Raw genomic sequence first — 12,734 nt, 5'->3', positions numbered from 1 at the left:
CGTGTCTGTTCATTGACCTAAAATTAGGCCCAGAGAGCCCCAGGACCTGCAAACTCGACCGGCACATCCATCACGTGCCGCCACACGCAGCGCCAGCAGCAAACAGTGGTAGCCTGGACAGCTCTCAAAATCAAACTGCTCCTAGAGACAAAGCACCGCTGTGCCAGCGTGGTAGCATCCAAACATGATGTAGAGTCATTGCAGTTGTTGCTTCCACTCATCCACGCACACTTGAAGAGACGCCCTGCGCGGTGCGCGACAGGCCAGCTGCGCCCTACGACATCCCCGCAGCCATCGCCTGCAGCCCCATCCCCACCAGCGCATCCTGCACCCGTATGCGGCATACCCCGCTCGCCTTGGCCAGCCGCCGCAGCAGCCGCAGCGCCTGCTGCTGGCCCCGGCCCTGCAGGCGCGAGAGCGCCGTCAGCAGCGCGCCGGCGCCGTCGGCTCGGACGAGGTCCTGCAGCGCGCGCGGCGCGCCGCACAGCGCGCTCAGCGCGCTGACCGCGGCGCCGGCGGTCGGGGCATCGAGCGACAGCGCGCCAACCAGGGCGGGCACGCAGCCAGCGTCCTGCGGGCGGGGCGGTGAGGGGCGGAAGGGCGAAGCGCCAGGGCGTTGACGAAGGCGGCAGGCGTTGCTGTTGCGCCCACGCCGAGCACCAGCGCGGCAATGAAAGCTCCTAGCCCACACATGTATGTGGCCACAGCCGGTGCCTAAGTTTGCACGACGTGAGATGCAATTGTGGAGCAAAAGGTCCGCCCGCCGCCGTGCGGTCTGCTAGCAGACCAGACACTCACGATCATCAGCCGGCGCGCGGCCGGCTGCCGGCACTTTGACAGGTTCTGCAGGGCGCGGGCGGCCACCGCACGGCACGCCCTGTCTGCAGGGCCGCCTGACGCGCCGGCGGCGGCGCCTGCGCCGCCACTCTTGCCGCCGCTCGCCCCGCCGCGCAGAAGGGCCGAGAGCACCTGAGTTTGGTTTGGGGTTGCATGCGATTAGATTAGCCACCTGAGGAGCCTTCTGCCCTGCAGTATACGATACAGGTGAACCACCCTGCTGCCGCACTCCAATCTTCAACTGTGCTGTGATACATCAGGCTGCCTGGTGCGACGATTGGCGCCCTGTCCCCGACACCGCCTGCCCGCGCGACTTCCGGCAGCTGCAGGCGTGTGCGCACCGTTGCGGCCCCCTCGCGCAGGATGTCCAGCCGGTTGGCGTCGCTGCTGGCCAGGTTGGTCAGAGTCCTGCGGGGAAGCGGGGGCGGGGACCCTCAGTACTCCCCCCTCCATGGTAGTTCCGTGGCCTTTGCTGGTGCGCTGCCGGCTTTGACATGGCCGCACAGCCCTCAACCACCCATCGGCATGCCAGCTGCGGCCCAGGCAGCGCCTGAGGTGCCAGGCGTGCCTCCATGCCCCGTGAATTCAGCACCCAACACGGAGGGCCCATCATCTGGCTCTTGCCGTGCTGCATCAGCTCAAGTAATCAGAAGCACCCACCTGGCCGCGTACTCCTTGGCGGCGGGCGACCCCGACAGCGCCGCGTGCACCAGCACGCCGACAGCCCCTGGCAGCCCAGCGAGAGAATCAAATGAAGGAAGGGAGGGCGCGGCGCCGCAGTCAGCACAGCTGCCGCTGGCACTGCCGCTGGCGCTCGCGAGCAATCTTCCCTGACAAATACGCTGCAGCTGCGCCCATCGACGCCCACTCTCAGGCCGGGGCACATGCCATAACGCTCTACCAGGCCACCCTGAAAGCTTGCGAGCGAATGCAAGGCCGAGTGCCCGCGGAGCCCGCCAGGCGGCGGCGCACCCGACGCCATGACGGCTTGCTTGTGTGGGCCCTCCACAGACAGCACCAGCAGTACCCCCAGCGCCGCGAGCCGCCCGGGGCCCGGCAGCGCGTGCGCGACCTCGACCATCGCGCCCACTCCGCCGGCCGACACGAGCGCTGTGCAGGCCTCGCCGCTGCCCACCGCAAGGTTCCTGCGCGGCCGAATTTCGAGGCGGTTTGCAGCGGCGTCTTGGTGGGATGCGGGCCGTTTGCAGCATCCAATTCGCAACCACTCAAGGGCACTCACCAAGGTGTGCGATATCTGAGTGGCGAAAGGAAACAAGGGCAGCTAGCAGTCCTCGTATGAGAGGTGACTGGTGTGCACGCCTCGAGCCTCCCTTTCACACCCACGCTCCTCTTCCCTCGCACCTGATGGCCTCCACCGCGGCCGTCCGCGTCGCCGCCTCCGGCCCGCCCCGCGCCGCGGCCAGCAGCGCGGGGACGCCGCCGCAGGCCAGGAGCTGCAGCTGCAGGTCATCATTGACGGCCAGGTTGCGCAGGGTGCCGATGGCGGCCGCCTGCAACCAAGTGCAAGCGCATGCGTGAGACGCATGATGCGAACGCCGCATGAGGCCGGATGCATCGCACGCCCCTGGAGGTCTTGGTGGGGGCGGCTTCTGCAAAGCTTGGGGTCAAGGTCCACACGCTGTCTTGGCGCTTGACTTGCATGCACGTAGGGAAAGCACGGAGCATGCCCCATCGCGGGCCCAGCACACTCCCACACATCATGTGACCTCGCGTGCGCATACACACACACACACACACACACACACACACACACACACACATGCACACACACACACACGCACGCACACACACACACACACACACACTTGCTCAAACAGACACACCTGCACACACACACACACACACACGCTCCCGTGCAGGCCCCATCACCTGCGCCGCGTGGGTCCCGTCGCGCAGCAGCCCCAGCAGTCCCTCCACCCCGCCCTCCTCCCCCAGTGCGGCCTCGCAAGCCGCGTCCAACGACAAATTCTCCAGGGCGCAGGCCGCAGACTCCTGCGCGGTCGGGCCACCGTACTGGGGGCGCAGGCGCGGGCGCGGGTGCGGGTGCGACCCAGGTAGGTCGGGGTGGATTGTGTTATCCAACGCCATGACAGGAGGGACCCATGACTGCTGCTCGCACCCCTCGCATGCACATGCAATCCGTGACATCCCTTGTGGATGCAGCCATGGCTGCTACATCGGCATCCTGGATCTGCGCTGCTCTGCGCATGCAGGCGCAGGCGCCCGCCTGTGCACGGCGAGCACGTTGACGCGGTTCAAGCGCTGTGTGCATGCACACGTGTGTGTGTGTGTGTGGGGGGGGGGGGTGGGCGCGCGCGCGTGTGCGCCTGCGCACCCTGAGCACGTCGACGAGAGCGCGCACGCCGTTGGCCGCGACGATGAGGGCCCGGATGTTGGGCTCCTCACTCGCCAGCATCATCAGGGCCGCGCACGACGCCTCCTGGCCGATCGCGTCCGAGCTGGCCGCCTGCGCAGGGGAGCACGCCAAAGGGCGGCGAGGCGGCGGCGTCGTGCGCGCGAGCCGAGCGGGGCGGGCGCGAGGGATCGGGCGAGCAGGGGGCGTGGCTTGCGGCGAAGCAGGCGCGCGTGGCGTGCTGGGTGGGGCCCGCTTTGGCGGCTGCCCGCTTCGGCGGCTGCCCGCGTCGACGGCTGCCCGCTTCGGCGGCTGCCCGCTTCGGCGGCGAACGCCTTGTAGTTTCACGCGGCCAACCAAGGCGCGTGTGCGCGACATGCGGGCTGCGGCGGCGGCGGCGCGGGAGGCGCGCCGCGCCGGGCGCCGCACCATGTCGATGAGCGCGGTGACGGCGCCCGCGTCGGCCATGCGCTGCCTGCCGGGGTGGAGGGGGCGCCCGGGCGGGGGTCTCGCGACCGGGTCCCCCGGATCAGGGCCGGCCCCTAGGCGCCTCAGGCGCGACAAGGCTCGGCGCACGTCAAAGCCAAGTAGCGCTGGCTGCGGCCTGCAGCAAGCCCGATGCCTGCACGCTTGCGTTTGGCACTGGTCGTCGCACCGCACATGCGCGCGACGTCGGCCCCCTCCTCGCGCCCCACCTGCACTCCGCGCCGAGCGCGAGGTTGTTCAGCGCCAGCGCCGCCGCGCGCGCGGCCGCGGGGTCGGGCGCGCCCAGCAGCGCCACCAGCGCGGCCAGCACGCGGCCGCAGCCGAGGTCTTCTCGCAGCTCGTCTGACCGGGATATGTACCACGCCAGGTGCGCCGCCGCCCACGTGCAGCGCGGGTCCGCACCCTGTCGCGCGGCGCGCGGGGCGCGCGCGGGTGGGGCGCACAGGCGGACGAGGCGTCTGCGCCCTGCGCGTGTCCGTGGCAGCTGCAAGCGGCCCCTCGGGCTGTTCAGTGCGCGTGCGCTGGGCGACCGGTGCGACGAGCAGTGGCGGTCCCCCTCCGTTGGCCATGTAACCACACTGCCCCCAGCCGCCACCGGGCATGGGCTCATCATGTCCCGACTCGCATACACCTCCCACATGACCCGTCAACAGCCAGCCAGCGCAGCCAGCAAGCAGGAAATCGCGGCTGCGCCCTCTTCCCCTACAGGCAGCGCTCTGGGCGTCAGACAGCATCCCCCGCCCACCTCCAGCATGGCTGCGACCTCCTCCAGGAGACCCGCCGCCACCAGCGCCGCCCGCAGCTCTGCGTCCCTTTCCGCATGCAGCGCCAGCGTCACCACCGCCGCCCGCCGCCGGTCAAGCTCCGCTGCGACGCCATCCGGCTCCACACCAGCCGCTGCCACGGCCGCCGCCGTCCCGGCCTGCGCGCGGCCGGCCGCCGTAGCGCCGCTGCCGGTGGGGCAGCTGCCCCGCAGCTGCCGCATCAGCTCCTCCAGCTGCTCCTTCGAGCACTCCTCCTGCACCTCGCACCCGCCGCCGCCCGCCTCTGCCAGGCCGCCCGCCGCTGCGGCGGCGCCGTTGTTGTCACCGTGGACAGGGCCGGCGAAAAGGCGCGGCACGCGGGACGCGGCGCCGCCGCCGCCACCAACCCGCGCCACGCCACGGCCGACGGCCGGGATGTCCGTGAGCAGCACAGGCGCTGAATACTGGGTAGAGCCCAGCGAATGCGTGGTAGCAAAGCTATGGGTGCTGGCGCAATCGTCCCTGCGCGACGATGCAAGTATTGCGATGTGGTTGCAGTTGGAGCGGCTGGTGGTAGGGTGGCTATGAAGCTGGGGGCGTCTTAACGGGATGCTGAGCACGCGTACGCGCTGCCAGCATGCACATGCACAAGCATGCACATGCACACGCATGTGCACTCCATTGCAACGGTCTGCGCGTCTGAACATGGGACGACCTAGCTTGCTGCCTGCGTATGATGCCGGCCCGCCCCCGACCTGCGCCAGCCGCCCGCCCACCTGTCTCCCTGGTCTCTGAGTGTCCTGCTCGCTGCGCCGCTGCTCCTGAACCCCGACGCAAACCGCTCCAGCTCCCTCGCCGCCCCCCCTCCCGATGGCCCGACCCCGTTCGCGCCCGAGGCGCCACCGGCACCAACGGCCAGAGCGCGGCCAACGTCCCCCCATGTAGCTGCCGTCTCTGCCTTCGTGTCTACAAGCTTGCACTCTGCGGCTCCGGGCTGCCCAAATCCGGAACCAGGCGTATGGCCTGCTGCATGGCCGGCGGCGCTGTTATCTGGGTGATCGGGCTGGTCGCACGCCCCCCAGCGCTGCTGGTCGTCCAACCCGCCCGGCCGCCCCGTGTCGTCGCCGCCGCCGTCGCCCTGCCCCTGCCCCTCCTGCTGCTGCTCCTGCTGCTGCTGCAGGGCAAAGATCGCCCTGCTGGCCTGGTCCCACTCTGCGGGAGAGCAGTTGCACAGGGGTTTCGGGGCGGGTCGCAGGATGCAGCATCCCCTGATATGCGCGACTTTGCAGGGCGCCACGACAGGCACGTCCTGCGTGCAGCAAACAAGCGCTGATTTTGCGCCCTTCAAAAGGAGACCTAGACGGCTGCTGGGTGCGCAGCGGCCGCTGCGAGCCGCACCCCGCGGTCCCGCGTTGTGGGGCTGGTTGGCCCCCTCACCGTCCTGCATCTGCCGCATCGCGTCCGCGAGCGCCACCACGTGCCGCTGCAGCCCTGCTACGGCAGCCTCCTGGCGGAACACCGCATCGCGCAGCGTGCGCACCTCGGACGCGGATTGCGGCAGCTGCGGCGGGTGGGCGGCGCCGCCTTGGGCGGCGGCAGACAGGGACGGCCTGCGCGTGCGTGGTTGCAGCGCAAAGCTTCGGAATGAGTTGGCAAGTGCAAGTATGCATGTGTCATGGTGATTCCGCCGCTGCCCTCCAGCACATGCGCGCAAGTGTGTGCACGCTAATGCACACATGCGGCCGTTTGGCACATGGTCCTGAGGCCCTTGCGCCGCGGGGCCGGGCCCGCCGTGCACAATGCGTGGCCCAACCAAACCAGCCAGTAGCACCGGCTGCCTACCTGCCAGACCATGACCGTGGTGAATAGAGCCGGTTTCTATCACGCTCCGGCTCCTGCACGGGCGGGCCACCCTCTGCCAGCTGCGTGCGAAAGCGGCCGCGTGGTTGACGGCGGCAGCAACCGATTGGCGCGCATGCCACTCCGGTGGCAGCGTCAGCAGTTGATAGGAAAATTGCAACGTCCCAGAGTTCGGCGCTCACCACCGAGGACAACGAAAGTACGTTGGTCGTGTGGATTGGCGCTGCACGTTGCCGCTTCTTGTCCCAGGGCCAGCCCATCCTTTCGCTCCTCAACCTTCGTCAACCAACTGCGATCGGCACCTTCTGCCTTTGCTCGATCACTTGGTTTGTGCGAGATCCATCGCTGGGATCACCTGCAGCTCGACTTGACAGCACTTCGGGCCGCCGTGACCTATCCAATCGGCAGTATGGATTGCTAAATAATTCGGACGAGGTGAGCAGCGAGCCCAGGTATGTGCTTCGCTTTTCAAACGCGGGGCGAGCGCACCTGCCTCGTTGCTGCTGCAGACCACGCTGCAGACGTGCGCAGGTTTATACAAAGCTGGAGCACAACAGCAGAGGGCAAAGGACAGTTAAATTGTATTTGTTGATGTGTTGTGTGATGATTGGCCATGTGTTGTGAAAGGCGCCTTGGGAACAGCTGCATTGAACCGGTTGCGGCGAGGAGCATCAACTGGCAGCCTCATGCATGAACTGGCACCCTCATGCGTGCGGGCTGACGTTGAGCTGCACCTAGGGCCGCTCAGGGCGCACCGTGGCCAGACTCCAATGCTAACGAAGCAGCAATCAAGGCGCACTGATCGGCTGTGCTGTAGGTGGGATGCTGGGCTTGCACCACGAGGGGTACGGTGGACGACGACTACCACGCTGGGCGCCTGCACATGTCTTTGTCTGGCTTGATAGGAACGCGATAGTGCCGCACTGCAACTGCTGCACTCTGCAGGCGCCCATGCTTCAAAACACCACTGCAGGCAGTACTGTACTTGTCACCAGCTCACCAAGTGACTGTGCATTTTAAGCTTACAAGGCGGTTGCTCAGTCATCTTGCGCTTGCGCAGCAGAACTTCGTAAAGGTTTGTACAGTAAGCACACTTGCCGCAACATCAAGATCGTTTGATATTACACAGCGGCCCGCAAGAGGTCCACACTAGTGCATCTGCATACCATAAGCATGTAAAGAGCTAAACAGTATTCATCAGCCATGCCGCAAAAGCCGCTGCTCAAGGCGAACAAGAAATTGGAGAAGAAGCAGGCGGCTAATCGCCATGGAAAAACACCCAAGACAAAGAAGGGTGAGTTGATTATCTCTCGTCGTAGAGCGGTCCAGCAAGTCTGGCCCTCACGTGCTGACGTCGATGTGCAGCTCAAGCGGCCGTCGCGTCGGCGTCACGCTGATGCGCCGCACTGCCCCTGCGCACTGCTTCATGTGATGGTCCTGTATTTTGGCCCATGCAATCTCAAAATCTTTTGAAGAGTGTGGCCAGGCTTTACTGCGCACCTGACGGGCTGAGTGTGGCGCGCTCAATGCACCCCCCTGCGCGTCCGCCTTGCTCCTCGCCGCCGTGCGCAGGCTCGCTCGCAATCAAGCCGAAGAGGGCGGCGCTTCAGGGGGACTACAAGGACCAGCAGGTGGGCGCGCCTGCCCTGGGCAGGTTGACCAAGCATCTCCCGTTGGGAGCCGCGCACGCGCTGCAGCACCTTGTGGAAGTCAAGCGGCACTCACCAGCGGCACTCGTGTTGCTGCAAGTGCCGACAAGCTGCTGTCTTGGTGCTTGTGGGCGACGGCGAAGCACGCAGCACCTGAGCCGCCGCTGCGCCGCCGCCCTCACAGGAGCTGAGTAAGATGATCAACAAGAAGAATGAGTCAAATTTCGCCGCCAAGGCGGAGCAGGCGGGGGGCCAGATGAAGATGGTGAGCAGCGGTGCGGCTTGCGCGCGCCTCTCCTGAGGGGATTCAAGGGCCGAGAGCGCGTGCAGGGGCGGTGCGGTGTAGGTGGTCGCGGCTGCGCAACACGCAGATTCAACCAAGAGCGCGGGTGTCGGGCATGCCTCTGCTGTTGGGCGGAGATGCCCCGATGGCGGCGCTGCTCAATGCGCCGTGCGGGCGGTCGCGATCTAAACGCACTGCCGCCGCGCTGTCCGCTGCCGCAGGTCAAGGCGCCGCCGCCTGTGCTGGCGCCAGCGGACGCCAAAAAGCGCGCCAAGGAAGCCAAAGAGACCAAGAGGGCCGGAGCGGCTGCAATGCAGGACTGACCCCTGCCTGCCCCCTTCAGTGTTGGGACACTCTGTCCTGTCATGAGTGTTTAATCTAGGTTGTCGTGTTGCAATGCCCGACTTGATGTGCCATTTTGTGGATCATGCATCCCTGCACTCAGTACGGCATAGCGGTCGAGCCCGACCGACTCCGCTTGCTGTTAGCACCTTTTATGGCTTAATCCTTAAGCTGCGCGACTCCATAGCTGCAGAAGCCAGCGTTGTGCAGTTGGATGATTGCACCAGGGACGCAGATGCATTGACAAGATTACCGATGACGGTCAAGCACACGTGAACGCTAAGCCGCACGCAGCCAGCACCGCCATGTTGCAGCAGCACTGGGCGTCGAGGGACAGGGCGAGCCAGAATGGGGGAGGGGGGTAGCGTACAGGAACAAAGCGGGGCAGAAAAGGCTCTGAAGGCTCACTTGACTTGGGGCAAAGCAGGATGTGCACTAAGAAAGGCGCGCAGGAGACAGGGCAATGAAGCGCCGCAGGCAGGGGCGGCGGGTGTTGCAGCTCTGACCACAGCCGGGGCGCCCTTATGAGTGCAAACACAATCAGCTGTGCAAGGGAACTTAATGACATCCAAGACGCCGCGAGGGCAAATCAATCGGCGGGTGCTGTAAAACGCCATGCCGGCCCCAGCCGGGTTGTTGTTGCGCGTGTTAAGACTCCAGCCCTCAACCTCCCGTTGCAGTTGGGAGCTCCGTTCCCTCCTAATCCCTCCCCTCCAGACGGACGTGCCAACAGGAGGCTATCCGATATTGCGGGGGCCGCGCCCTCCAGGTGGACTGCGGCCCCCCCGCAGAAAGCGGCGACACTGGATGCGCGATCAAAACCGGCGCCCCCCAGCAAAAACAGGGCTGGCGCCAGATGAAACAACAGGCACAACGGGCTCGCGCGCTTCTGATGCGCACAAGCTCTAGGCAAAACACACGCCACATGCGTGCCGCCCAAATGCCCTCCTCACGCGCAAGGAGTGCAGTTGGGCGGCGCGGGCGGCGTGCACAAAGCACCATGCCCGCGCTGCAAGGCAGCGCAGGCTGGGTGAGGATTGAGTCGCCTGAGCACGTTTTTGACGCAGGCCCAGGCGACAAGCTGGCAAAACGCGCCACGAACGTCAAAGCCGGTTCCACTAACAGGCAGGTCACACGGCATGCGGCGACACCGCACTCGTGAAAACACAGCCGATCGCTGACAGGCCGGGGGTGGCGGGTCGGCAGGAAAGCACGCCTGGGAGCGAGCCCGCCCAACGCCCGGCCTTCATACAGGGGAAGCACACGTGTTGGGTTGGAGTTGTCGTGCGGGTGGCGAATATGTGGCGTAGGGAGCAGGGGCGAAGTGCTTGTGTGTAGGTGTGTGGGGCCGGCCGACGGGACCGGCGACGGGAGACGCAGCCACGCAAGCCGGCTCAGGCATGTGGGGACATTGGGGGGGCGCGATGCGACGCCCTCACAGGCGTGACGCCCCCCTCTCCACCAGTGTCCGGCCAGCCGCTATGGCCACGCCGTCCTTGCGCACGGCCCATGCCATGTGGGCATATGGTTTGGTAAGCCCAGCCAGCCCGCAGGGGGGCCAGCGCCGGCCGCCGGCGGATGCACATGGAAGGGGCTGCGGTGGCACATGGGCACTCCTGTGCCCTTGCAGTGCTCCGGGGCTCCTCAAAAGCTGCCTCAAAGCGTGCGAGCTGCACACGGCCGTTGGAGGCGTGCAAGCCAGGCCTGTCGGCTGGCTGACCAGTTAAGGGGCTGGGAGCGACAGGGCCGCCCGCGGCTGAGCCGCACAACATTTAGTAGTCGTCTGCGTCCGTCTCCGCCTCCGCCTCTGCCACAGCCTCCTCCTCAGCAAAGCGGTCGCGGAAGCTGAGGATCGCGCGGATGCGGCCGTCGGGGCCGAACGTCAGCTGGTCGCAGCCGCACACCTCGGAGACCAGCCCAGTGGGAGGGGCGCCTGACCGGCTGGGCAGCAGGTCCGCGGCGGTCGCGTGCCATTCGCAGGTGGCGCTCGAGCCGGTGGCGTCGAGCGATATGTCATCCTGGAGGGACGAGGGAGACGGCGTGCGTGGTGCTTGTTGCACGCGCGGCGCACCAATGGGGTGGGCAACCCTGCCCACGCGTATTGCGTCTTCCAACAGCGGCCGCGGGGGGATTTGCATGAGAATGGCACCAACTGCACAGCCTCGTTTGCCTGCATGCACGCATGCATGCTGGCAAGCGATCATGTGTGGGACACCTCGCGCCAGGTCACCTACCACTTCGATGTGCAGTAGCGGGTGGCTGGCGCAGCAGTCGCCAATCATCTCGGCCAGGCCCGCACGGCCAAAAACGTCGCTGCCGCCGCCGCGTGCGTCGCTGTACGTGACGGAGCCGTTGCAGAGGCAGTCCAAAAGCTCCACAGTGTTGTGCGCCCAAACCTCAGTGTAGAAGAGCTGGGAAGGGATGTGCAATAAAATGCGTGCAATTGTCAGGGATATCAAACCGGGAGGGACATGGACGCCATGAATGCCCGCGGGTCGTCTGGGCGGTGGCGCATGCGTGGAAACACATTGCGCAGGCAGCGCCCGAGTGCACAGCCGCGCTGCGCACGCTTCGATGCACAGGGGCGAATCTGCAGGACCTTTAACCGCGCGCCAAAGACGAGACAATGGTTGCGAACAACATCACGGCTACGCAAGCAGCGAGGCCGCCCTGTCTCAAATCCCGACGCTCACCTCCACCGCCTTGGCGCGATCAGACAGCAGCGTCTCCGCGGCGCGGTAGTCCAACGCCTTGCAGATGTGACGCGCTACACGTGATCCCGAAACGGGCGCCCGGCACCAAAGCTTGGTGCTCGCCGTGGGGGCAGCACAGCAACTCGGGGCGACAAGCCCAACGCGCGCCAGCATCTCGAAGTAATCTAAAAACAAGCTAAGTAATGACAAGCCTACTGGCTGCTTCCAGGGAGACGCGGCAAACCGAGCTGGCTTGGCCAACACCAAGCAAAGCGTCAAGGTAGGCTGCTGCGAGCAGATAGTAGAGCAGGAGCCATCATGTGGTATACCACACGAAAACACGACTGAGGCAAGCGAGGGGCCCCCTCTTCAAGTACGGAGGCTGGCACTGAACGTGCGTCGGAAGCTGCCTCTGCTCGAGGTGGAAGGGCCACGCAGAACGTGCAGTGAGGTACCGGCAGAACACATTGGATGAAATGGATTTTTCATGGTCACTCCTTCAGGACCCGTGTCGCGCCGCCCAACCCAAAGTATCTGGCGCATGAATCCTGGATTGGCAGGAGAGGCACAGCAAGAGCTTTCCGGGCCTGTGTGTTTTGACATGGTGCTGGTGCTGCTGGTGTTGTTGATTTTCGGTTGTTGTTGTGGTTGTTCGTGAGTCCTGCATCAGTTGACCACACTGGCAGTTCAGGGAACGCATGGCGGGGGGCTGTGGCCGTCCACCGCAGACAGCGACACGTCCATCGCAACAGGTGCAACGGGCAGGGGGGGCAGGGGTGGCACGGGCAGCCAGTTCGCCTGCTCCCCCCCCCCCACACACACACACCACCTGTCCCAGCCTCTGCTGCTGCAGCCGCTCCTGCTGCCTTGGTGCACCCACAGGAGAACCACGAGTACAGGCACAATCTCCCCTTCCCGTTCCAGACACCCCACCCGAACTCAGTGTGCCAGGCATTAGACCTGTTGCGTCCTGCCGAAGGCGTGGACCCCTGTGCTGTCAATGAGCGTCAAAACCCCTGCAATTGGCCCTTGGGCAGGCGTCGGCCCGCCCGCGCCGACCAACAAGCGCCCCGTCGCGGCGGGAAACCGTCGCTTGTTACACGACAGGGCCCACACTGTTGCGCAGCTGCCCGCCATGATCATCTGAGGCAACCGGCGCAGCTGCAATCAAGCGGCCCCTGCGAATGCACAAAGGGGCAGGCTGAATAAGCCTGCGACAAGCCCGCGCCACAGGTGATTCAGAGTTTGGTGTAAAGGGCGCCGCGCCACCCCTGAGTGGCACTTTGTGATCACAGCAGCCCTAGAGGATCGCCAAACACCTTGGCCAAAGCCGCGCCCCCCGGGCTCAGAGGGGCCGATCTCCGCCCGTCGTCCTCCACCGAGAGCGCCTCACGCCCTGCCGCCGCCCCCGGCCGCGTCGGGCCAGGCGAGCCCCCGCCGCCGCCCGCGCGCCCCACAAGCGGCAGC

General features: G+C 66.0%; 3 protein-coding genes across 3 annotated transcripts; 1 reads left to right on the top strand and 2 right to left on the bottom strand.

Annotated features, from left to right (window-relative positions):
• Window positions 1-274: 274 nt before the first annotated feature.
• On the bottom strand, window positions 275-6,294 carry MNEG_7250 (hypothetical protein; the record flags this gene model as incomplete). The annotated part of the gene is made up of 14 exons (XM_014044279.1): window positions 275-571; window positions 799-969; window positions 1,179-1,245; window positions 1,498-1,564; window positions 1,810-1,982; window positions 2,200-2,348; window positions 2,728-2,871; window positions 3,194-3,325; window positions 3,641-3,686; window positions 3,907-4,100; window positions 4,443-4,962; window positions 5,541-5,652; window positions 5,878-6,001; window positions 6,283-6,294. The coding sequence occupies 14 exons, from the start codon at window positions 6,292-6,294 to the stop codon at window positions 275-277; spliced, it is 2,208 nt and encodes a 735-aa protein (XP_013899733.1).
• Window positions 6,295-7,503: 1,209 nt separating this feature from the next.
• Window positions 7,504-8,555, top strand: MNEG_7249 (hypothetical protein; the record flags this gene model as incomplete). Its single annotated transcript, XM_014044278.1, has 4 exons — window positions 7,504-7,594; window positions 7,873-7,931; window positions 8,134-8,214; window positions 8,454-8,555. The coding sequence occupies 4 exons, from the start codon at window positions 7,504-7,506 to the stop codon at window positions 8,553-8,555; spliced, it is 333 nt and encodes a 110-aa protein (XP_013899732.1).
• A 1,791-nt stretch (window positions 8,556-10,346) lies between these two features.
• MNEG_7248 (hypothetical protein) lies at window positions 10,347-11,441 on the bottom strand (the record flags this gene model as incomplete). The annotated part of the gene is made up of 3 exons (XM_014044277.1): window positions 10,347-10,592; window positions 10,809-10,985; window positions 11,268-11,441. 3 exons carry the CDS (start codon window positions 11,439-11,441, stop codon window positions 10,347-10,349), a joined length of 597 nt encoding a protein of 198 aa, XP_013899731.1.
• Window positions 11,442-12,734: the final 1,293 nt, after the last annotated feature.

Source organism: Monoraphidium neglectum (assembly GCF_000611645.1).
Source record: "Monoraphidium neglectum strain SAG 48.87 unplaced genomic scaffold scaffold01265, whole genome shotgun sequence".
Classification (NCBI taxonomy): Eukaryota; Viridiplantae; Chlorophyta; class Chlorophyceae; order Sphaeropleales; family Selenastraceae; genus Monoraphidium; species Monoraphidium neglectum.
The sequence above is the reverse complement of the archived record's forward strand: the minus strand, read 5'-3'. Positions and strand labels throughout refer to the sequence as shown.